The sequence below is a fragment of the Mesoplodon densirostris genome, chromosome 1 (genome assembly GCF_025265405.1).
Source record: "Mesoplodon densirostris isolate mMesDen1 chromosome 1, mMesDen1 primary haplotype, whole genome shotgun sequence".
Lineage (NCBI taxonomy): Eukaryota > Metazoa > Chordata > Mammalia > Artiodactyla > Ziphiidae > Mesoplodon > Mesoplodon densirostris.
The window spans coordinates 34,412,264-34,435,300 of record NC_082661.1 but is presented as its reverse complement, the minus strand read 5'-3'; the positions used below and the strand labels follow the sequence as shown (position 1 = coordinate 34,435,300).

General features: G+C 41.0%; 1 protein-coding gene across 3 annotated transcripts in view; it reads left to right on the top strand.

Annotated features, from left to right (window-relative positions):
* The window catches only part of PLCE1 (phospholipase C epsilon 1), a 310,776-nt gene that overhangs the window by 31,452 nt on the left and 256,287 nt on the right, over window positions 1-23,037 (top strand). For all 3 annotated transcript variants that reach the window (XR_009532808.1, XM_060101840.1, XM_060101830.1), the window contains exon 2: window positions 7,570-9,126. Coding sequence is in view for 2 of the 3 variants with exons in the window: in XM_060101840.1 (XP_059957823.1) it covers window positions 7,921-9,126 (1,206 nt within the window). In the remaining variant the exon portion in view is untranslated. The remainder of the gene's footprint in view (window positions 1-7,569; window positions 9,127-23,037) is intronic.

Sequence of the window (23,037 nt, the reverse complement as noted above, 5' to 3'; positions counted from 1 at the left end):
CGTCCGGAGCCTGTGCTTCGCAACGGGAGAGGCCACAACAGTGAGAGGCCCGCGTACCACAAAACAAACAAACAAACAAACAAAAAAAAACCCATGAATCTCTGTGTGCATGCGTCCTGTGAGTGTCAACACCATAATCCTATTTGCCTCTGCTCTTGGCTTAAAGTTACATTCTATTAATGTCTGTATCCCTGTATTTCTGGAAGAGCAATAGGGAGAGAAGGGGCAATTTGCAAGCTGACTGGAGGCTGTATTTACAGTGAGGATTTCCTTTCCTTGGGAGTTTTACAGTTGAGAATTAACCTGTATAGACAAACTTTTTTTGTGATCCTCCATGTTACTGTATTGGCAGACCTATCAATGTATTCATTCAAAAATATTTATTTGTGTAACTTTCTCATCCACCTATCAAATCAACTCCTGATATCCAGTGTACACAGAGTAGAAAGATTAAGGTCTCTCTGAGTTTTCTGGGTCATAAGTCTAGCATTAAACTCTGAAACTTTTCTAATAAAGAGAGTAGAAGTCACAAAGGGTTAAGTCGTTGGGGTCTTGGAAAATGATCTAGATGGGTACACCAGTGCCTTTTGGGAGTGTTTTAAAATTTTTGTTTCTTTGTGACTTAAGGAATTTCTGTCATCATAGTTCAGAGAAAGGAGGTCAGGAGAGGCTGGAACAGCAGACATTCACCGGAGAAGAAAGAGTGAAGACTGACTCATATCATGCAGAGTTTGGGTGTGGGTGTGTGCATACACCTACAACTGTGCACTCCATGTGCCTGTGGTTGGGAGAAAGGGAGGAAAGGGTTGTGCAGACATAATATTTTCTTTAATCTCTTTGCTGAGTGGACTTTGGAGAAGAGCATGCATAAGTAAATAACTGTGGCATGGTTGTTTGTCTGTCATACACATGATACTCAAAGGGACTCTATAAAATCCTGTAAGTTAAGATGCAAATAGAACTATTCTGTTACCAACTTTGATGGTTACCCTAGTATTTCTCTTCCATGACGGTGAAATTACTGAGCAATTTTCAGTTTCTTTGATTAGTTGAAATGTTCTCCTACAAGCTTCAGATGAATTCATGGTTATGCATTATATTTTCTTCAACTTTCTTTACAATGCTCATTCTACCTGAATATGGATAAAAATAATTGCTACCTCTTTGTAAAGTTCCAGCTCAAATCTCCCTCCATCAGAGCTTTACTGATCCCCTGGTCCTTGGCCATCTTGCTTTCTGAACCCTGTGGAATATAACAGGTGCTTAATAAATAATTGACAGTTGTCTAGTAGATTAGTTTTTTGTTGTTGTTGTTATACTCCACCTCCTTCCAACACCTACAGTTAGAAAAGACAATATGCTTGTATTTAATATTTTTCTAATTTTACTATTTTTTATGACACAAAGCATTCCATCTGGTTTAAGAGCATAAAATTGGAGATGTACTAGGAATTAGGGACTATAACTTTCCCTCCAATGCAGGAATTTTCTATATAGATTCTTGTTACACTCCTCTGTACTCTTAGATAAGTCACTCAAATACTCTGAGCCTCATTCATAAAATGGGGACGACAATAGTACTCACCTTTATTAGTTAGGAACAGATCTGGATGCCTGTGACAGAAAACCTAAAATAGTGGTAGCTTAAAGAAGATAGCGTTTTATTTTTCTCTCTTCCAAATCTAGGAAACAGACACAGTGGCTTCTATCTTGTTTCTTTGCTATGCAAGGCATCTATTCTCATGTTTACCTCACAGTCTGATATGGCTGCTTTAGCTCCAGCCATCATGCCTTCCCTGCAGCCAGCAGAAGGGAGAAAGAGGAGGAAGAGAAGGGCACACTCTCTCCCTTCAAGGACACTGTCCATAAGTAGCAAACCATTTTGCTTATATCTAATTAGCACTAACTTACTTGTATTACTACATCTAGCTGTACGGGAGGCTAATAAAGGGATGGCCATATACTTCACTAAAATTCAAAAGTTCTATTATTGAGGAAAATGAGAACAGATTTGGGGGGACAATTAGCAAGTCTCTGTTACCCTACTGATAATTTTATGAGATAAAAGATGAAGATGAGGGCTTCCCTGGTGGCGCAGTGGTTGAGAGTCTGCCTGCCGATGCAGGGGACATGGGTTCGTGCCCTGGTCCGGGAAGATCCCACATGCCGCGGAGCGGCTGGGCCCGTAAGCCATGGCCGCTGAGCCTGCGCGTCCAGAGCCTGTGCTCCACAACGGGAGAGGCCACAACAGTGAGAAGCCCGCATACCGCAAAAAAAAAAAAAGGATGAAGATGAAATGAGATAATACGTACACTGTGCTTAGAACATGCCTGACATACAATACATGCTCAATAAGTATTAGCCATTGTTTTTATAATTAAACATTATAGGCAGTCATTCATTCACTCTATTATTTGTTCAACAGACATTGAATATCTACTATGCTGAACATCGTTACCTCTCCTGTTTAAATCTTTCTGTCAACAATGAGGAGAAGGCTGCTATCCAAGATAGCCTGTCCTTTGTGGAACAGCTCTAAAAGTTAGGGAATTATTTATCAAACTAAGCCAAAGCATGCCTCCTCAATAATTCATTTGTTTTGGCCCTGATCTTACCTTTTGAAACTATGAAACAAGCCTTTTTCCTCATCTCAGTTCTTCAAATATATGAAAATGGCTAATAAACCTCACGCTTAGTTTTATGGCTCTAAACAGGCATTTTGTTAACTCATTTATTTAGTGTGTAGTTTGATAAACTTTTTCTATAAAAGGCTAGATGGTAAATATTTCTGGCTTTGCAGGTCACATGGTCTCTGTCACAATTTCTCAACTCTACCACTGTAATGTGAAAGTAACCATGGACATTATATAAATGAATGGCCATGACTGTGTTCCTACAAAATTTTATTTACAAAAATAGATAGCAGGCCAGATTTTGGCCTGGTGCTATAGTTTGCTAACCCCCTGATTTAGCCTATGGAAACCTATCAACAAGGTTATTTATGACTGATATTCCCCTACTCTGAAGCTGAAAACTTACTCTGTGACACTCCTGATTCTTCTTATAACTTGCATTTCTTTTTCTTGTCTTACTACAAGATTTGGCTAGGATTTCTAGCTAGGATTGGCTAGGATTTCTAGCACCCCCTGCGTCTCCATAACTTTACTTCCTGGCCAGTCATTTCCCTTGACACATTATCTATCCCAATTCATCTCTAGCTTGGAAATGCTACCTTGACAAGTCTTCTCTTGTTCTGCCATATTCTTAACTCACATATTGTTTGACCTCTCCCAGGCTGGCCCTCCTCCAATCTTCTCCACAAACCTGTGCACACTAAGAAATGAAGAATCCTTTTTTCCATCCCTTTCTTTTTCAAATCTGTTAGACTCTGATCTTCATTAGGGCTTCAGCTTTTCTTCAGTTAACAGTCTAATGCTAACTATAACTCTAGCCAAACCCAACTTCCCTTAAAGACAACCTAGAGGAGATAGGTAGAAAATTAACATCTACTGATGGGCCAGGCACTGCTGACATTTGCAACATGTATGTTTCATTCCAATGTTATAGGTGTGGTAAGGGCAGATCGAGATTGATCATATAACCAGCTGTGGTCATGCAGCTGAGATTCAGGAAGTCAATCCCAGTTATAGAATAGAAATTCAAATTTGACTGGACCTGAGGAGTGGAGTGTGTGAATCTGGCAAAAGTAATTCAACACCATGTCACAAATACAACAGAGTTGCTAAACTCTGGTCATCTCCTCTCATCAAGACATTTACAAGGCATAGAATAACAAACATTTGCACTGAACTCTTGGTTTTCAGAACATTTCCTTCACAGTTTTATGGAGTAGGTGATTTTATTTCAATTTTACAGGAGAGGAAATCAAGCCTCAAAGTGGTTAAAATATTTGCCGGAATTGCCAGGCGCCAGTGTCTTACTGTTTCTCTCTAGGAGAGTCCACAATTGCTCTTCTCGTAAAAGTCCGTACACCTCTTTTCTAGCTAACTCCGTTTTGTCTTTCATACCTCAGCTCAGTCATCATCTTTTCCAAGAAATACTGCCTGCAGTCACTCCCACCTTGTGCCCACCATCTGATTTAGATGCTCTTCCTCTGTGTTAACCCAGATCATCATCACCTTATTTGCACTGTATCTTAACCGATGATGCATTAGCTTGTAAGGAAATCAAGGGCACATCCTTGCCTCATTTAATTTTGTACTCAATAAATATTTATCGAATAAAGGAATGACGTGAGATGGAGCCAAGTCAGTGCTCCAGGGAGTCATTTTCCTGGGATGTTGCTCAGTCCTGGTTACACCTGGAGGCAAAACAGAAACCTCAGCCTCTTCCAGAGACAAATGCAAATAAAAGAGGATCCTCCCAGGAGCCATCGATCTCTGTAGCCAGGGGACATCAGAAATTCAAACCTGTGGGGTTTTAGACTAGATAGCAAAGAAAGCAGCATAACTATGGAGAAGAGCATAGGCTCTAGAGTCAGGCTTCTTGGATTTGAATCCTGACTTCACCGTTTTCCAGCTGTGTGATCTTTGGCAAGTGACTTAGCTTTTCTCTGCTTGTGTTTTTAATCTCTCAAACGTGGATAATGATGGAACTCATCTATATTAGTTACTTATTGCTGTGCAACAAATTATCCCCAAAGCTTAACGCCTCAAAACAATAAACATTTATTATCTCACAGTTTCTGTGGGTCAGGAATTTGGAAAGGGCTCAGGTGAGTGCTTCTGGCTCTGAGTCACTGGTGAGGTTACAGTCAAGAAGTCGACTAAGGCTGCCTTCATGTGGAGCCTTGACTGAGGTTGGAGGATTACTTTCCAAGATGGCTCACTCAAGTAGCCGTTGGCAGGAGGCTTCAGTTCTTGCCACAGGGAACTCTCCTTATGACATGGTAGCTGATTTCCCCCAGAGAAAGCAAGAGAGGAAGAGCCAGGAAGAAACTCCGATGACTTTTATGAGCTATTCTCAGAAGTCACACACTGTTACTTCCATGACATTGTCTGGGTTAGAAGGACGTCACTAAGTACAGCCCACATTCAAGGAAAGGGGAATCAGTCTCCACATTTTGAAAGGAGGAGCATCACAGAATTTGTGGTCATATTTTAAGACCATCACACTATCTGGTAGAGTTGAGTGAGAATTACATGAGATAAGAATTATAAAATGCTTAGAACAGGACTTAAGCAGCACCTACCTTGAATTACCTTCCTCATGGGTTAGAAAGGACGGATGAACTGTCAATCTGAAGGCTTTGGCTTGAAAAATTAAATTCCTCTAAAAAATGGAGCAAAGATATTGAAAGCTGGTGCCTTAAGCCATTAAAGTATTCAGTATAGTTCTTGACATGAAAAGTTGTTCATGTTTTGAATTTTTAAAAGCAGGTATAAAACAGCATGTACAGTATGATCTGGTATTTGTGTAATTATATACTTATATCTCTGTATGTTAATACATAGGGAGCATTCTGGAAGGAAGTTCCTCATAGTATTAATCATGGTTATCTCTGGGTGGTGGAATTTGTGTTAAGGTAAAAAAAATTGTGTGTGTTTTTCTGCATTGTTTGAATTGTTTTATACTGAGCATATATCTACAAAAATAAGAGAGGCATTTTCCAAAGAAAATAAAAAAGAAACCAAGTTGGAAGGAAGACACAAAAGGTGGAAAGGGTTAGGATGTTGTATCAGGACGTTGCTGCTCTGGGTGGGTTGGTTTGTTCCCTGTGATGTATATGATCGATAGGTTGTCCTCTGATCCTTCAGGGTGGTTGTGAAGACCTGCATGTGCTGAAAGCAGGTGGGAGTTTGTGACTGTCCTCGCTTGAGGGGACATATATGTAAGAGAAGAAGGGAAGAGCGGAAAAGGAGGAAGCAAGGAGAAGAGGGACATCTGTGTGGCAAAGAGCAAAGACAGGGCGAATCTGGTGTTGACAGCAGAGCCTGAATGCCATCAGTTGCCTTGGGAAGAACAGCTTTACCTATAAAGGAACAGTATACTTGTGATGGGCACCCTATGGGCCCAGAGTGCCTTGAATATCCTTTATAATTGCACTTGCCACATTGGACTGAAATCTGTTCAATTCTCTCTCCTTAATAGACTTGCAAGCAGGTCCTGGCTTTCTAGCCTATTACACAGTTCCCAGTGGAGAGCAGGGTTCAATAATTTGGAGAATAAAATAGGCTAAATTATTTTTTAAAATAATGTCTTTCACAAATTGAAAATGTTTATGTCAATTGACATTCAACTGAATAATTTATTCAAATGAAACAGAGGGAGTTAAAAATGTATATACTTTATGGGAAAAAATTAGAAACACTGCCCAAAGATGCTCTTTGAAAGGTTTAAATCTATCATTTGTCTCCCATTTGTTGCATCTATTCTTTGTTCACCTTTTCCTTTTTTCTGCCTTCTTTTTTATTATTTGAAAAAAAATTTAAGATTCTAATATCTTTACTTATTTCCTATATTTTTTTTGTTAAAGTGGTTGCACTGGGGCTTATAGTATACATCTTTAGCTTATGACAGCCTGACTTTAAGTAATGTTATCCCAATTCATGTAGAAAATAATCTTATAACAATACATTTCCATTTCCTCTCTCTTGACCTTTGTGCTATTATTGTCATATATTTCACTTCTGCATTTGTTAGTAACTTCACAATACATTGTTACTATTTTTGCTTTAAATGGTCAGTTATATTGTTATTTTAAAAGTAAGAAAAAATTGTATTTATCCACATATTTAACATTTTTCATACTCTTTATTTCTTTTTATAGATTCAGATTTCTATCAGGTATCATTTTCCTTCTGCCTAAAGGACTTCTTTTACCATTTCTTATATGTAAGTTTGCTAGTGATGAATTCTTCCAGCGTTATATGTCTAAAAAGTCCTCATTTCATTTTTGTTTTCAAAAGATTTTTGCTGAATATAGAAATCTAAGTAGGCAGTGTATATATATACACACATATTTATTTATTTATTTATTTTCCCCCAGTACTTTAAAGGTTTACTCCACTGTCTTCTGGATTGTATTGTTCCTATGAGAAGCCTGCTATCATCCTTATCTTTGCTCCTCTCTACTTCATGTGTCTTCTTTCTCTAACTTCCTTGGCCTCATTGAATTCTCAACTACTTCTCTTTAAATTAGACACACTGTTGGGTTTCATCTGGGTCCCTCCTCCCTCCCCGGTAGCCTAAAAACTCTCAAGCTGTAAGCTAGGGCATTTATAGCACTCACCTTATTTGTTTTTTTCTTCTTTCAGGGATCATTGTTCTATGTTGCCTGTTGTTCAATATCTGAAAATCATTATTTCATTATTTTTTTCTGATTTTTTTTCAGTTGTTTAAGGAAGGAAGATAAATCTGGTCTCTGTTACTCCATTCTGGCTGGAAACAGAAGTTCTGAAATATTGAATCAAAAAATGGTACCAACTTCTGATTGCAAAACTCCTTACTCAAAATGGATTCATATTTTGCTTTAGCTTAGAATTATGAGTTCATTTTTGAAAATCTGTTTAGTGCCACAGTGTTTGACATTATCCCTTTTTCTCACAGGATACATTCGAACTGGATTTTTAAATCATTGTAAGCCAGTGATGAATCAGAGGTTACAGAATGCAATGTCGAATAAAAGTCTTCGAAAGAATTGCTTCAAATGACCAAAGAAAGAAAATTGATCTACCACCTTAAAACCTTGATGTAGAAGAGCATACTGCACATGGTAGGAAGTGATAACTGGGGAAATTTATTTGGATCTTAATGCACCTAAATGAAGGAATTGTCACTTTGTTTCTCAGAGGGCTTATACACCTGAGATTATTTTAATAACCCATAGTTTTATTAACATTTTGACATGATCACAAACGGGGAGAAACAGCAATAGCTAAAGCCTGCTCATTGGTCAAGATGACTTCTGAAGAAATGGCAGCTTCTGTTCTCAGACCTGTGACTCAGCGAAAAGTGATATCTGCTCAGTCGGCTGTAGATGAAAGTAATGATAAGGTCTCAGACATCAGTGTTCCAAAGGCGCATCCTGTCAGGCAGAGCGGGGAGACTTCTCATACCATCTCACAACTGACCAAACTTACAGAAGAATCTTCTGGAAGCAACTTGCCCCAGATTCTCTCAGTAGCAAGGGAGAAAATAACGAGTGATGAGAACAGTAATGAAAAGTGCTGGGAGAAAAGCATACCAGACTCTGTGAAAAACCTTAACATTAACTGCAACAACATACTGAAAAACCATCAGTGTGGCCTTCCTCAGAGCCAGGTTTATGAAACATGTGATTCTACCACAGAGGAAGGCCTGTGTTTGGAAACTGGAATCCCTTCTTCACTGGAAAGAAAGGTGTTCCCTGGAATTCAACTGGAAATAGACGGACCTCCAGCGGGCATTATTAGTCCATTAGGAACTCAATCAGCCATCGTAGAGACGGGCAGGGCACACCCTGACAGCAACATGGCGCTATTTCACTTTCAGTATGAAGTTGACAGAAGAATGTCAGACACTTTCTGTCCCCTATCAGATAACTTGATTTTGGATGATTGTGGAAACTGTGTACTACCTGCTGTTGGTGGGGAACAAAAGAACAATTACATGGCATATACTTGTAAACTGATGGAATTGGGAAGTAACTGTGACAGTAAGAATAGGCAGCTGCAGTATGATCGTTGTGACCCCTTGAATGACAAATACTTGTGCTTTGAAGGCTCTTGCCCGAAGGCCGATGTAGTATGTTCAAGTGACATCTTTTGCGGGGAGGATTTTACTGGCAGTCCACCTGCCAAGACCTTTCTGAGCCATTTTGAGGACTTCCCTGATAATTGTGAAGATGTAGAAGAAGATTTATTCAAAAGCAAGAAGGAGCGGTCCACTTGGCTAGTGAGGAGATTTTGTAAAAATGACAAGGAAGTAAAGAAATCTGTATACACTGGGACAAGGGCAATTGTGAGAACTCTGCCATCTGGTCACATTGGGCTGGGGGCTTGGAGTTACGTTGATCGGAAGAGAAACGGTCTCTTACTGCCTTGTGGGAGAGTCATGGAACAGCTGTCAACAGTGGTGACTAGGCAAGATGGGAGCCAATGTCTGTCAGAAGCCCAGTGGTATCCGGTAAGAGTTAAAGTTTCTTTTGATCAATTCTTTAACGTTGATTTTTTAAAAATCCAAATCTCCATTGTCTTAATTCATGGGAAATTTTCAGTTCTGGCAAATGATTCGTAGAGGAAGCATTTGTAATTTTTGGAAACTAGTAGACCTAACAGATACTGGAATTGATAGCTATCAAGATTGTGTTAATGCCACAACAATATAAGTAACAAAATACACATACATATGTCATCAGGATAGGAGAAATTAGGGAGAGCCCCTGGTTACTGTCACAGGATTATAAGATGGAGACAGCTGGGAGTGGGAAAATGGCTCCCTCAACTGATTGTCTAGTTGTGTCCTTTGGAGATACATGCTTCTGTCCTCTTCTACCATGTAGCTCATTGTTTGCTTTTAGGTTGCAAGGCCTAAAGGAACTTAAATCTGTTTTCCTCCGTTTTCTAGCCAATGCTCCCAGTTTCTTCCCTCTTCACCCTTTTTATGCCATAGGCCCTTTTGGCAATTTGGTAAAGTCTTTAAACCGAGAAGAGCACTTTTAAATGCATCAAACGAAGTACAAAGGATCATAAAAGACACAGATTATGTGGATATACATTTATCAAGATAATTTTGAAATTGTAATATAGCAGAGTACCATAATGGCATAATGCAATAATGGCATCTAGCAATGTGATAAAGATCATAATTTCAAAGTAGTGTTGAATGTTAGTAGGGAATGGTTTACCTGGGCCTTTACCAGTTTTAGCACTGCAAGTCCCATGTTCTGGGAAGCCACTCAGTCTTGGGCAAACCAGGGCAGTTGGTCACCCTAATTATAAATACTATTTTAGGTCTCTTCCATGACTATAATATATGGAAATATCTGTGGTTTCTGTTGGTGACAAAAATCACAGGTACTGCTAGTATTACTGAAGTTTGTTGCTTACATTCATAATTGAAGGAAATTCTAAATTTCTATTTGAGATTAATAAAAAAAAATTTTTAATCCAAATTTCTGGGCTCTCTGAGTTCTATCCACAGTTCCCCCTCTTTAAGTTAAGATTCCTGCTTTAGAAATGCACACAATTAGCTGCCCACTCTTGGACCTGATCCTTGCATTGGAAGCCAGCACCATGTATCATCTCGGTTTTTCCCTTCTCTGGCTAAATAGCCCTACTTCCTTCAACTGATCTTCATGGAAGAACCCTTTCTATAACTCTTGCATTTCAGTTTTACACAGTTCCTTAAAACCTGGCCCAGTAAATAAAACCCAGTCTAGAACATCCCTTTTATTGAAATATGACTAGTATATTTTTATTTTAATCATCTCCAACCATGGGAGCTAATGTTTATTGTGCATTTTACATGTGCCAGGCATTGGGCCAAATAACTTACACACTTGATTTCATGCAGTCATCTCAACTACCTTCTGATATGGTCTGATTATTAACCCCATTGTATTGCTAAGAAAACGGAGTCTCAAGGAAATTCTGTACCTTGCCCACAGTCACTTAGCTACTAAGTGGTATAACTAGGACCTGTAATCCAGGCAACTCACACTCTTAGTTTCTCGAGATCAAGAAAGATATAAAATTTAGATTAAGCTTTCAAAGGAATGAAAGAATTCTGTTTTTTTCACGGTATGTTGATTGAGTAGCCCTACTCACTAATGCTCATAGTATCTCAGACTTCTCTTGTTCCACGCGGTGGCTCTAACCCTGGTTATGTGTTAGAATCAATGTCCAGGCTCCACCCCAGACCCTCTGAATCAGAATCACTGGGGTAGGGCACAGCATGAATAATTTCTCAAAGTTCCCCTGGTGGTTCTGTGATTCTATGGAGTTGAGAACCACTGACCAGGAGCTTAAACTGAGCTCTTTGCCTTTTGGTCAGGACATTTTGGGAATATTAGCTCTGCCCTAAATTCCCTGACCCGGCTCTGGTTCTCAGGAGTGTCAGGGCTGCCCTGGGAGCCTGCCTGAAAAGTGACAGCTTGCAGGCCCTTCTCTCTGTACATTTGATGGGCAGTTCAACCCAGCAAGTGTCAAGGGATTTGGTTTTGAATCTTCATCTGGTTCCTCATGAAACCTGAGTCAAGAGTTGGTGTCAGCTACCCACATGTTCCCCAGCTCTTCTGACAGAAGTTTGTCCACACAGGAGAAAAAAGCTCATTCCAGGAATGTGTGTCCTGCCTGCACTATGGTGACTTGTCCAGTGCTGACCATGAAACTGCTGCTGTTGGCAACATGTCAACCCACTTAAAAATGCATTGATTTTAAAATCCATGTACACTTGAAACTTAACATTAAGAACACAACAGAAATTTAAATACAGCAAAGTAAGTGGAAGTAGATGGCTTGAAACCATTATCAGAGTTCCCCACACACTTATACAAGTCATGAGGGTCATGAATCTGATGTCAATTTCACAATAAGTTTTGGCATGCCTTTATTCATTCCTCCAGTTTCTGGAGCCCTGCCACTTCTTCTGAGAATGTTCACTGGTTCCTAGCTGAAACCTGTCCCTTTCTGTCTGTCAGAGGCCTTGGGATGGGTAATTTCCAAAGAAAAGAACCAAAGAGATGATGCATATCATCTTTTTCCTGCTTCTTAGTCTCTGGAGGCTGGGAGAGCCTGCCACACCTCCTGCAGAGTAAACCTCAGGAACTTCTCCTTCTCTCTGTCTGGGCTTCCTGGAGGCTGTGGGCATTTTTATTAACCCTAAAGATGAAGCTGGGGGATGGGCCAGTTGTCCTCCTGTTCGTTGGTTTGTTCGTTCTTTCTTTCTTTTTTTTTTTTGTAGTTAATTTACAATGTTGTGTTAGTTTCTGGTGCACAGCAAAGTGATTGTTTTATTTATATATATATATATATTATTTTTCATATTCTTTTCCATGAAAGATACTGAATATAGTTTCCTGTGCTATACAAGTATGACATTGTTGCTTATTCTCCTGTCCTTTCTTAAGGGTAATTTCTGAAAGGGAGAGCCTTTTTTGAACACTCAAACATGGCAGGAATGAATCAGTATTTTCTGAAGTATCGTATTGTCTCTGCATCTCATTCTTTAGTTTGAGTCTGGTGGAAATCCTCAAAAGTTGCACAGGTGAATTATAGCCCCTTTCCCCTGCTCCTGTAAATTCCATCCTCCACCCAAAAAAACTGCAGACCCCCAAGGTTATGCTCCTGTTCCTGTACTTTGATTATTTCACGTGTCCGTCCTGGCTCTCCAATCAGATTGTAAGTTTATTAAGGTCAAGAAATGACCCTACCTTTTGTATACTCTCCATAGTGCAAGCACGATGCCAAGTATTAAGAAAACAGGACAATGCCATGCTTAGAATCATGGTCTCTGGAGTCAGTCGCCCTGAATTGAAATTGTGACTTTGACTCCAACACCTACTGGCCACGTGACCTTGGGCAAGTTGTTTAACCTCCTTGTCCCTAATTGCCTTAAAGGTAAACTGGGAATAATGATTCTTGGGGGATTAAATGAAATGCTACCATAAAGTCCTCTGCACGGTGCCTGGCCCCTCTTCTCACCCCGGGCTGTTATCTTGCGCTTTGTCATGAACTGTCCCCACCTCCTTCTACTCTTTGGTGCCTTCTCACACAGGGATGTTTACCGTGGTATGCATTTGAAGATATGTCCTTCCATCTGTGATGTGGTAGCTTGCTTAATCCCTCCCACACGTTTAGAGTATGTGTTATTTGTCCAATTAGTTCCTTTGCCTCACATTAAAAATTTTTTTTCTTGTATGCCTTGGTCAAAATGACCCAGTTAATTTATGTTTGCACAGCTGTGCAGGGAAGAATGGATTTGAATGGGAGACATTAATGAGGATTAATGCTTGCTGACTGACTAACCATATTGGTATCCTCCTCCTCCTGCCTGTAAAAAATTAAAACCTACCCCTTATTCAGTTACAACCCCCCTTGCCTGCTTTCAATTTTTTGGCTTAACAAGACGGCATATTTTGGCAAGTGGCTGAAGTCTCCAGGTTAAATGTTGGTTAAAGGTGCTTTCCCTTTAAAAAAACATTCTCCCCTTGCCCGAATTTTGGGGAGTTTAAGTACCTAGACTTATTCTGAATATGAAGTACAAGAGGATCCTGCCTCTGCTGGAATCACTCATGTAACCTAGCTCTCCGTGCACTGAATGATGGAACATGGAGAAGGTGAAGGTGGCAGGGCAGACAGCCCACCAGGTCCTGTTTTATTGCTCCATTTGTTTCCCTGCCTTGATCCACAAGAGGATTTACCGTGAAAGAATATATACAACAAAATAGAAAAAATGAAGTTTTACTTTTTAGAAATCAGACTAGGAAAACTAAATTAAAAACCAGCTTCTACGCCGCTATTCCCTATTCTGATTTCTGCCTTCTAAAATGTGTCTTTCTCCTTCACATTTTATTCTATTCTCTAGCAGAGAAAATTAAACTTAAGAGGCAGTGAAAAATATTTGAGTGTTTAACATAAATGCCTTTGTCAGCATATATGTCCTGGGTTCTTTATTTTCTCTATTATGTGTAAAGGGACCAACCGATAATAAATTCATCTTCTAAGTTGTAACTGTTATGGATGATCAAATATCCTTTGAGCCCTGCTGTCCAGTGTTGTAATAGATGGCAGTTGAAATAGCAACATGTCTTGTTTTCTTATCTGGAAATTTGGTCTCCCTGCAACTTGGGTACAGTTTGGACCTTGAAATAATTAAAATTTCACAGGGTGCCCAGGTAAGCTGAAAGCCTGTGCTTGGGGACATGCCAGGCCTCCTCTTCCATTACTAAGGATTATGTCGGGGTCATGACATGGGTATAGGACAATGCTGGCCCCTTCCTGCTGAGCACAGTGAAAGGGAATCCAGTTCCCAGCCAGCCCCTGTGCAGTTGAGTCACATCTAGTGCATCTGTGGAAAATGTGATGGGCTGTCAATAGGACAGCTTTCCCTTATTAGCTGCATTGGAGCAGTTTAGAATGAATTTACTTCTACATCTCGGTAGTTACACCAGCTCTTTGGCTAGGATTTGGCAACAAAAGAGAGAAAAAAAAAAAAAAGGAATGAAAAACACTGACCCTGGGCCGTAGTTTAAGGTGAATGTATTCATGGCCACTGTTACTCTTTTTTTTTTTTTTTTAAGTTTTGCTATAAACTGTTATTCTTATGTTAGCTTGGGGACACAATCAGATTAGGATTTTTTTCTTTTTCTTCCTTTTTCCCATATGTCCTGCATAATGAGAATTAGCAGCTGGAGAGGCCTGCCCCATCCCTGGAAATGGGCTGTGGTTAAAATGTGGCCTGAAAAGAATCAGAACCCGTGGGCAAAGATAAGAGCATCAGATGGAGGCCTGATCTAACCCACACTGTGCATTTTTTACACAGGAGGAACTCAGGCTGCCCATAGAATGACTTCCCCATAGTCATGAATGATGAAGTGGCCCTCTTCCCCCCCACCCCTCCCCACCTCCCCCCGTGCTGACTCAAGTACAGCAGTCCCCTTAGGGCTTATAGGCCTCCTGGAGTGATGCGGATTCAACACTCAAGGACTGAAGCATTTTTGGCAATGGGGGGAGGGGGCGGTGACCATCCCCTGACCCTCCATGACTAGACCAACTCATGGCTCAGGCAGGATCTTCCCTGAAAACCTCTTCTCAGACAATGGTGCTAAGGTCATTTTCTGACCCTGAAGAGCCCCATCCAGTAGTTTTTTGTTGTAGCAGTGGACCTGGATGCATTCAGAGCCTCAGATTAAACAAGGGTCTTAACAGACCTCAGTTATCCAAATCCCTAACCCCAACACTCAGCCCTTGAACCCCAACCCCTTCCCTCTCATTTAGGCCATCACCCCTCAAACCCTCAGAAAGAACTCAGCAGAAAACCACCTCTGCCTTCAGCAACACAAAGACACAATGATCTTCAAGGAGAGCCCATATGTTGAAACCCAATAGACCTCCTTGGAGGGAAGGAGAAATGCTTTGATTTTTTTTCCCTTTTTAAAATGACTTTATTGAGATACAATTCACATAGCATACAGTTTACCTATTTAAAGTATATAATCCAATGGTTTGGGGTATATTCACATATGTATGCAACCATCTCCACAATTTTAGAACATTTTTATCACCTCAGAAAAAAACCCATACCCTTTAGCTATCACCCTCCATTCTCTCTACCCCTTCCGCCCTCCCCCAGCCCTAAGCATCCACGAATCTACTTTCCATGTCTATAGATTTCCCTATTCTGGACTTTCATATGAATGGACTCATATAGTATGTAGTCTTTTGTGACTGGCTTCTTTCACTGAGCATAATATTTTCAGGGTTCAAAGTTCATCTATATTGTAGCATGTATCAGTACTATGTGACTTTTTTCTGCTGAATAATATTCCATTGTGTGAATATACCACATTTTCTTTATCCATTCATCAGTTGCTGGACATTGGGTTTTTTTCTGCTTTTTGGCTGTGAACTTTCGTGTACAGGTTTTCGTGTAGACATATGTTTTCTTGAGTATATAACTATGAGTGGAATTGCTGGGTCATATAATTGTGCTTAGCTTTTTGAGGAACTGCCAGACCTTTTTCCAAAGCAGCTGCAGCTTTTTACATTCCCACCAGCAATGTGCGAGCGTTCTAATTCCCCCACATTCTGACCAACATTTCTTAGTGTCCATCTTTTGCTTGTAGCCATCCTAGTGGGTATGAAGTGATATCTTATTGTGGTTTTGATTTGCATTTTCCTGATGGCTAGTGATGTTGAACATCTTTTCATGTACTTGTTGACCATGTATGCATCTTTGGAGAAATGCCTATTCAAATCCTGTGCCCATTAAAATTTTTTTTTCTTAAATTATTGAATTCTTTATGTATTTTGGATATAAGTCCATTATCAGATTGTGATTTGCAATATATAGCTAGATATATGTATAGGTATAGATATAATGAATGAAAGTCAAGAGGGAAGCAAAGAAGGCTTCCAATTTTAATGCACAGTGAATCTTGTTAAACCTTTCCTTTGGATATTGATCTCATTCTTAGTCTTTCTTACACTACACGACCAGCAACAACTTTCAAGTAAAACTTTCTATCTTCCTTCTCCCCACAATTCTCTCCAAACTCCAGTCTGCATAGTTTCTCCTTCCTCTTCTGCCCAAGCTTTTTATCATGCATATAGGTCATTTTTCTAATTATCCAAATTCTGCTCCACAGAGCAGTGGCTGGGAACCAGATGGTCTCCTGCAAACTTGTGCATCACAAGGAAGGCATCTGAGGCAGTGATGGTTGAGGAGGATGTCACCACTTCATAGTAACATGCTCCATCATGCACAGGTGCAGCAGGGCCAGGCCTGGGCTGAGACAAGCAGGTGCCTAGGGTGCAAAATTTAAGGAGGCAGGGTCTTGCAAGTGCCAACCCTGTAGTTATTAGTGAGTGCCTCCTTAAATTTTGAGCCCTAGGCAGCTTTCTTGTCTCACCCTAGTTCCAGCCCTGGGTATGAGGGTCTAAGAGTATCTTTGCTTTAGAAATGCATATTATCTTCCTAGTTCAGGAATGGCCTTGACTAAACACCCATATACCTTAATACAGATATTCTTAAAATATAAGTTAAGAATGGTTCCTCATTTTTATTTTTATTTTTTTTCTTGCGGTACGCGGGCCTCTCACTGTTGTGGCCTCTCCCGTTACGGAGCACAGACTCCAGACCCACAGGCTCAGTGGCCATGGCTCACGGGCCCAGCCGCTCCGCGGCATGTGGGATCTTCCCGGACCGGGGCACGAACCCGTGTCCCCTGCATCGGCAGGCGGACTCTCAACCACTGCGCCACCAGGGAAGCCCTGGTTCCTCATTTTTAAAGGGTTCAAAAAAATCACAAGAATAATAATATTTCATAACATGTGAAAGTTATTTTACTCTTCACCAATGAAAGTTATTGGAACACAGTCATACCTGTTCCTTTATGTGTTGTTTACAGCTGATTTCTCCCTGTAACAGCAGAGTTGAGTAGCTGCAATCCAGACTGTATGGCCTGCAAAGACTAAAATATTTATTATCTGGTCCTCTACAGCAAGTTTGCCTTCCCCTGGCTTAGAACACCCCTTTCTACCTGGCTAATTCCTACCCATCCTTCCTTCCTGAGCTTAGATTTCACATTCTCTCCATGGTCTTTACTACCAGTCCCCTCCCCCTACCACGGATCCCAGTACAGAGTTTCTGTGACAGTCAGTACTCAATACGTATTTCTTGAATGACTCCCTGAATTATAAATGAATAAAGGTGGTTTCCACCCACTTACGGTGTCTTCTCTCCTTCCCCAGACCCAGTGCAAGCTTGTTAGCTATCCTTCCCCTGACCCTCAGAGGTTGGAACCAGTTCCTTAGTGCAGTGCCTAGGACAGAATCAGAATTTTCCATTGATATTCAAAAGGATCTTTTGCAGTCCTGTGAACCCAGAGATCCATGCTTGTCACCTCCACAGATTTTGCCAAAAAGACAAAGAAGGGACATGTTTGGACCTCCTTATTCCTGGCCCACCATTTCAACTGGCTGTAGACCCTTGAGAAAGTTTCCAAATGTTTTGTGTTTATAAGGGAACACCTGATTCTGCTGTTATCCGCAATGGGCCAGGGAGGAAAGAAAGCCCCCTCCCGTCAAGACCCAAGAGCTCTGTCCCTGCCCTTCAGAACCCCCAGTCCGTACAGGCAGATTGCCGTCATGGACCAGAGGGCATCTAGCTTCTGTTTCTCAGTCACGGTCAGGGATGATGTTGGTGGTAAAGAGATGGGGACAGCATGCCATGTTTGTTAGTTGAGGAGATCATTGTTGGATTTTGGGAGGTGTTTGGCCAGTTCCTTCAACCCATCTTGACCCCTTAATACTCTCAATAATAGACCTGAGGTGGCACCTTCCCACCCCCTCCAAAAAGACCTAAGTACCAGTTCCAGCTCTACTATCAACTGGTTGTGTGACCTTAAGCAAGTCACGTTAGGACCTGGGATTTTAATTCCTTTGGGTATAAAGGAAATTGAGGGCAGCATGGACTCATTGCCTACTTCGTATCAGACACTGTGTATATGATTTGCATATATTAACTTAATGTTTCCTGTTAAAAACCCCAGCAGGCTATGGCTTGCTGATTTAAGTCCCAGCCATGGATTTTGGGGTGAGTGAGTGTTCTGCCTCACCCAGAAGTACCTCCTGGAGGTTTGATTTGGAGAGAAACTTGCCACTTTAACACTTGGAGTAATGGCAGGACAGAGGAGAGATGCTCCTGCATCACTGGCTAAGCCCTGAAATGCCTGGAGCAGTACATCAGCAAGCACTTAGTGGGCTCTCACAGGGTGCCAGGCCCTGGGCTTCCCAGATGTCTTTGCTCTTTTCCCTCCTTTCATGCTCACAGCAACTGTCTACGAGACTGATATTATGAACATCCTCATTTCATGCTCATAATAAGTAACGGGACCAAGCTCACACGGTGTCAGGACTTGAACCCAGGTCTGCCGACCTCCATAACCCATGCTCATAACAGCTCCTCAGAAGTTTCCCTGGAAGATTCTGATGTAACTCATCCCGGTAACTTGGCAGAGGTTCTGCTCTCTTATTAAATGTGCAAATGTTGAGCTGGATGAATCCTTGAGCTGTTGTTTCTTTCTTCAAATGTGAGTTGGGTGTGACCTTTGGATGAAATGGGAGACATGGGGAACAATACCAATTCTTAATGTGAGGGGCCTGTTGGCTATTGAAATGGCTAAGATTTATTTTTTATGACTCAGCCTGCAAGGGGCAAGAATCCAAGCCCAAAGGTTTGAATTTTTTACTGAATTGCTGTAATTTAGAAGGACATTTTAAAAGTTTTATAAGTAAGTAAGCAAGAACAAAGTCCAAAGCAAACTGCACACATCTGACTCAGAATCTATAGCTTATTCATGATCACACTGAAATAACCAAAACTAGCGGGAATATAATTCAGTATTTTTCCATTTTAATTTCAAGTTTTCTCTGACCCTTCAAAGATTCTGAGCAACTGACCTGAGTATGAAAAACATTACTCAGTAACATTTCTTTCCATAATCACACCATTAAAATGAAGTTTTCACATACTTCACAAGGTTGTGGGGCTGGAGAAAAAAAATGAGTTGGTTGTGTATTCAAGTGCTTGGCCAACGTTATGAAATCTCCCCCCAGTTACAACTTTTATTACTCCATGCTCTGAGGATTCAGATTGAGGTACCTGGAGAAAAAGGGACTCAAAAACTACTGCAGACACAGCAAAACAAAACCAGAATCAGCTGTATCCTTTCAGAAATGCTGCAAGCATAGAGTGTGGAACCTGCTTGCCGAAATCCCACCTTTGGTTTCCCTTTCATGGTGCCAGCCTAGTTTTAATAACATCATCTTCAACTTGAGACTGGGTAACTTTTATCACCGACACCTAGTTGGTCTTATCCCTATGTTTTGATAGAATAAGGAATCAATTTTTTCAGTAGACCATGCTGAGTAGCCTAGCTTCAGAAAGATTTAGCACCAAATTATAAATGGTGAAACTTTAATAGTGAGTGTGGATGTGTCTCAAGAGCCAGCATGTAGGAGTTTGGCAGTGGGAAAGCCACATGACTTCAGTTTTTCCAGATTGTGTACCCTTCCATCAAATAGTAATTTCTTAGCCTTGAAAGACTCTCTCCAGAACAAGGGGAAAGTTCATTTGAGTTCTGAATCGGTGAATCCAAAGCTTGTTTGGTAGCAAATGCATTATTTTTCTCTTCAATTAAGCCATGAAAATGGTCTCAGGCCCTGGATGGACCAGCCAGTTCTTCTTTTGATGGCCACAAACCAAATATGGACACCGTGATGATGGTGTGACTGGCATTACTGATATTTTGTGAGGGTAATGCCATTATTGTGGGAACCATATTTTCCAAATAAAAAGCTGGGAACTTTTTATTGAGAGGAGAGAAGGGCAGAATATTTGAAATTGAGACTGACGCAGGAAATCCAGTATGATTAGACTTGGTAGTTATGGATCACAATTTAAAAGAAAAGCATTGTGAGTGAACTAGTGCAAATCTAATTTGTTGCTAGAAAAATCAGGAGCCTCAAAATGAATGACTTGATAATGGCAGCAAAGAATTGTCCACATGTAAAGATAACACATTAGAAACCCAGAATGGGGATCCAGCAAGTATTTTTCCCAAAGTTTTTGTTTTTCTGTATTTTGGCAAGTATTTGGTAGCTACCATGATTTGGAAGTGTGAGGTAATTAAATAGATGTATTTTAAACACCAGGGCATGTGCAGCTAAATAAGGGTTTTCTCTTTCTAAGGAATCATCTCAAAAGGCTCTCTCTGTTTTCCATTCATGCTGCCATTATGCAAAATGTCTTAATCCTTTGAGCTTGGATTGAAATTTTCAAAACGGTCCATTCAAGCATCCTGGTTAATGGTGGTTTGGGTCAGTATTGATGTGTGACTATGAAAGATAGGATTGGTTTTATTGAGGGTCTTATAAACTGACCTGAAGTGAAATGAGGTGTCTGGCAATGTTTTGAGCAAAGGTAAAATTACAAGTCCTGCATATAAAACAACTTCAATATAAACTTGGCCATTGCTTCACAGTCTGGCTCATTGCTTCCCTTCAGCATTGATGGATAGTTCAGAGGCTCCCACAAACCCATAACGCACCTTTGGTTTGGACTCAGCCTCATGAGCACAAAGCTTATGCCAGAGGGAAGATTGAAATTTGGCCCCATCTTCTTCATCCCTCTTGGCCAGGTACCCTTATACGGGGTGCAACACTCTCAACCATATGTGATGATCCTGGGTAGTACCATGTTTAAGAGAATCAGAAGAGCTACTGAAGCCCAAAGCTACAATTGTTTTTTCTCTTAGATTCATACATTATGTGCTCAGCATGGTGCAATCTGTTGAGTTCCAATGGTCTGAAATATAAACAAATTAAATTGGTCCAGCGTGAATGCTTTTCTAGGTGAATATAAAATAAGTATTTGGTAACTTTATGAACTACAGAATTCTTGAGCTGGAAGGCCCATCTTTTTTTTTTTTTTTTTTTTTTTTTTTTTGCGGTACACGGGCCTCTCACTGTTGTGACCTCTCCCCTTGCGGAGCACAGGCTCCGGATGCGCAGGCTTAGCGGCCACGGCTCACGGGCCCAGCTGCTCCGCGGCATGTGGGATCCTCCCGGACCGGGGCACGAACCCGTGCCCCCTGCATCAGCAGGCAGACTCTCAACCACTGCGCCACCAAGGAAACCCAAGGCCCATCTTTTATAACTTTATTCAGCTCCTCATTTTATAGATAAAGTAGCCAAGCCCCTAGACAGGTGAAGCTATTTGACCAGGTTCACATAGCTAATGGTGGAAGACACAGAACTAGAAATTGGATCTCTAAAGACTCTGTCTTCTCATCTCTAAAATAGGATAAAAATGTGTGAAACAGCCTGTCACATAGTAGGTGGTCTGTTAATGTCAGCTGATTCTGAACCTAATGCCTTTAGGGTTCCTGGGATGCATAGATTCCTGGTACAGCACCTGGCCTAGAAGAGTTTATGGTGGAATGGTAGAGGCCAGTATGTCTGTGCTATCTTTCATTTATTCCACCATTTTCCCAGATTGTAAACAACTTTGGTTGGTGCAGAGTTTATCAGGTTTTTCCTGTGTTCTCTGGTCTATTCCAGGTTTCACGGCTTATCCTGTCTTCAGTTCTTTAAGAAACTGGCTCATCTTTTTGCAATAACATTGTCAGTTCTTTAAGTACTCAGAGATGCCCTTTTAGTTTGAATGTAGCCAAGTTTTGTGAGTTCATTTCTCCCCTTAGTCCAGTTCTTTCCATCCTTCACTTGGCAGGTAGCTCTCTCTGGTTAATGACTGTAAGTTCTTCAAAGCATCCAGAACAGCCATGGGATCCCTCCCAGTCTCTCAGGAGGATATTTCCCCCTTGTTCTTTTTCTCTTATTTATGGGAAGCACCGCCAAATGTGAGACACTGGGTCCAGCGGGAGGGGCCAGACCTGGCCCAGGAAGAGCTCGTATGGCCTGAGCTGCAAGGAATCCAGCCAGGAATCCCAGACTCATAAAACGTTAGCACTGGAAGGGCCGTGGAGACCAAGTCCAACCCTTCATTTTACAGAAAAGGAAACTGAGGCTCAAAGAGAGGCAGAGGCCTTGCCCAGGTCTGGTCAGGCATCGATTTCAGAGCCAGGCTCTCAAGCCAACGCTTCTCCCCTGTGCCAGAAGCCTAACACTATTTCTGACCCATAGGTATGGGGCTGAATTGATTGTATTATGTCAGTTAAGTTACAGGAGGCTTAAGGCTCCACAGTGGTTAAGTGAGCTCAGGAGCTAGAGTGCCTGGGTTAAAATTCTGACTCTATACTTACTAGCTCTGTGACCTAATGAAGTTACTTAACCTCTCTGTGCCTCTGTTCCCTCATCTCTAAAGTGGGGATAATAGTTTGACCTACTTCTTTGGGTTGTAAAAATAAGTCGTTATATGTTAAATGATAACATATGTTAATGATAATGTTCTTAATTTTAAAGCATTTAGACAGTACCTGGCACTATTATTGTTTCTCAAGCCTCAATTTTTAACCAAAACTCTGTGTTATCTCCCCATAAATAGAGATTTTTCTCTAGGGTCCCTGACGAAATAACTCTAAATTGTGGGGTATAGTGTTGGCCGTAAGAAGGAAGATTTGTGTAGCCTGAGAAGAAGGAAGGAGGAAGTGGGATATCTGCTGAGTCCTGCTAGGTGTTGGGATTGCTCATCTTCCAGCAGTGAGAAAGCAAAATATTCCATCACAAGAAGACTGACCACCTTTCTCACTTGCAGGAGTCCATGTGACTTATTCCAAATATAACATTGATTTCAGAGGCCTTCTGCCATTTTGCCTTAGTGATTTTTCCCCCAAAGACATTACTTCACCTAAAA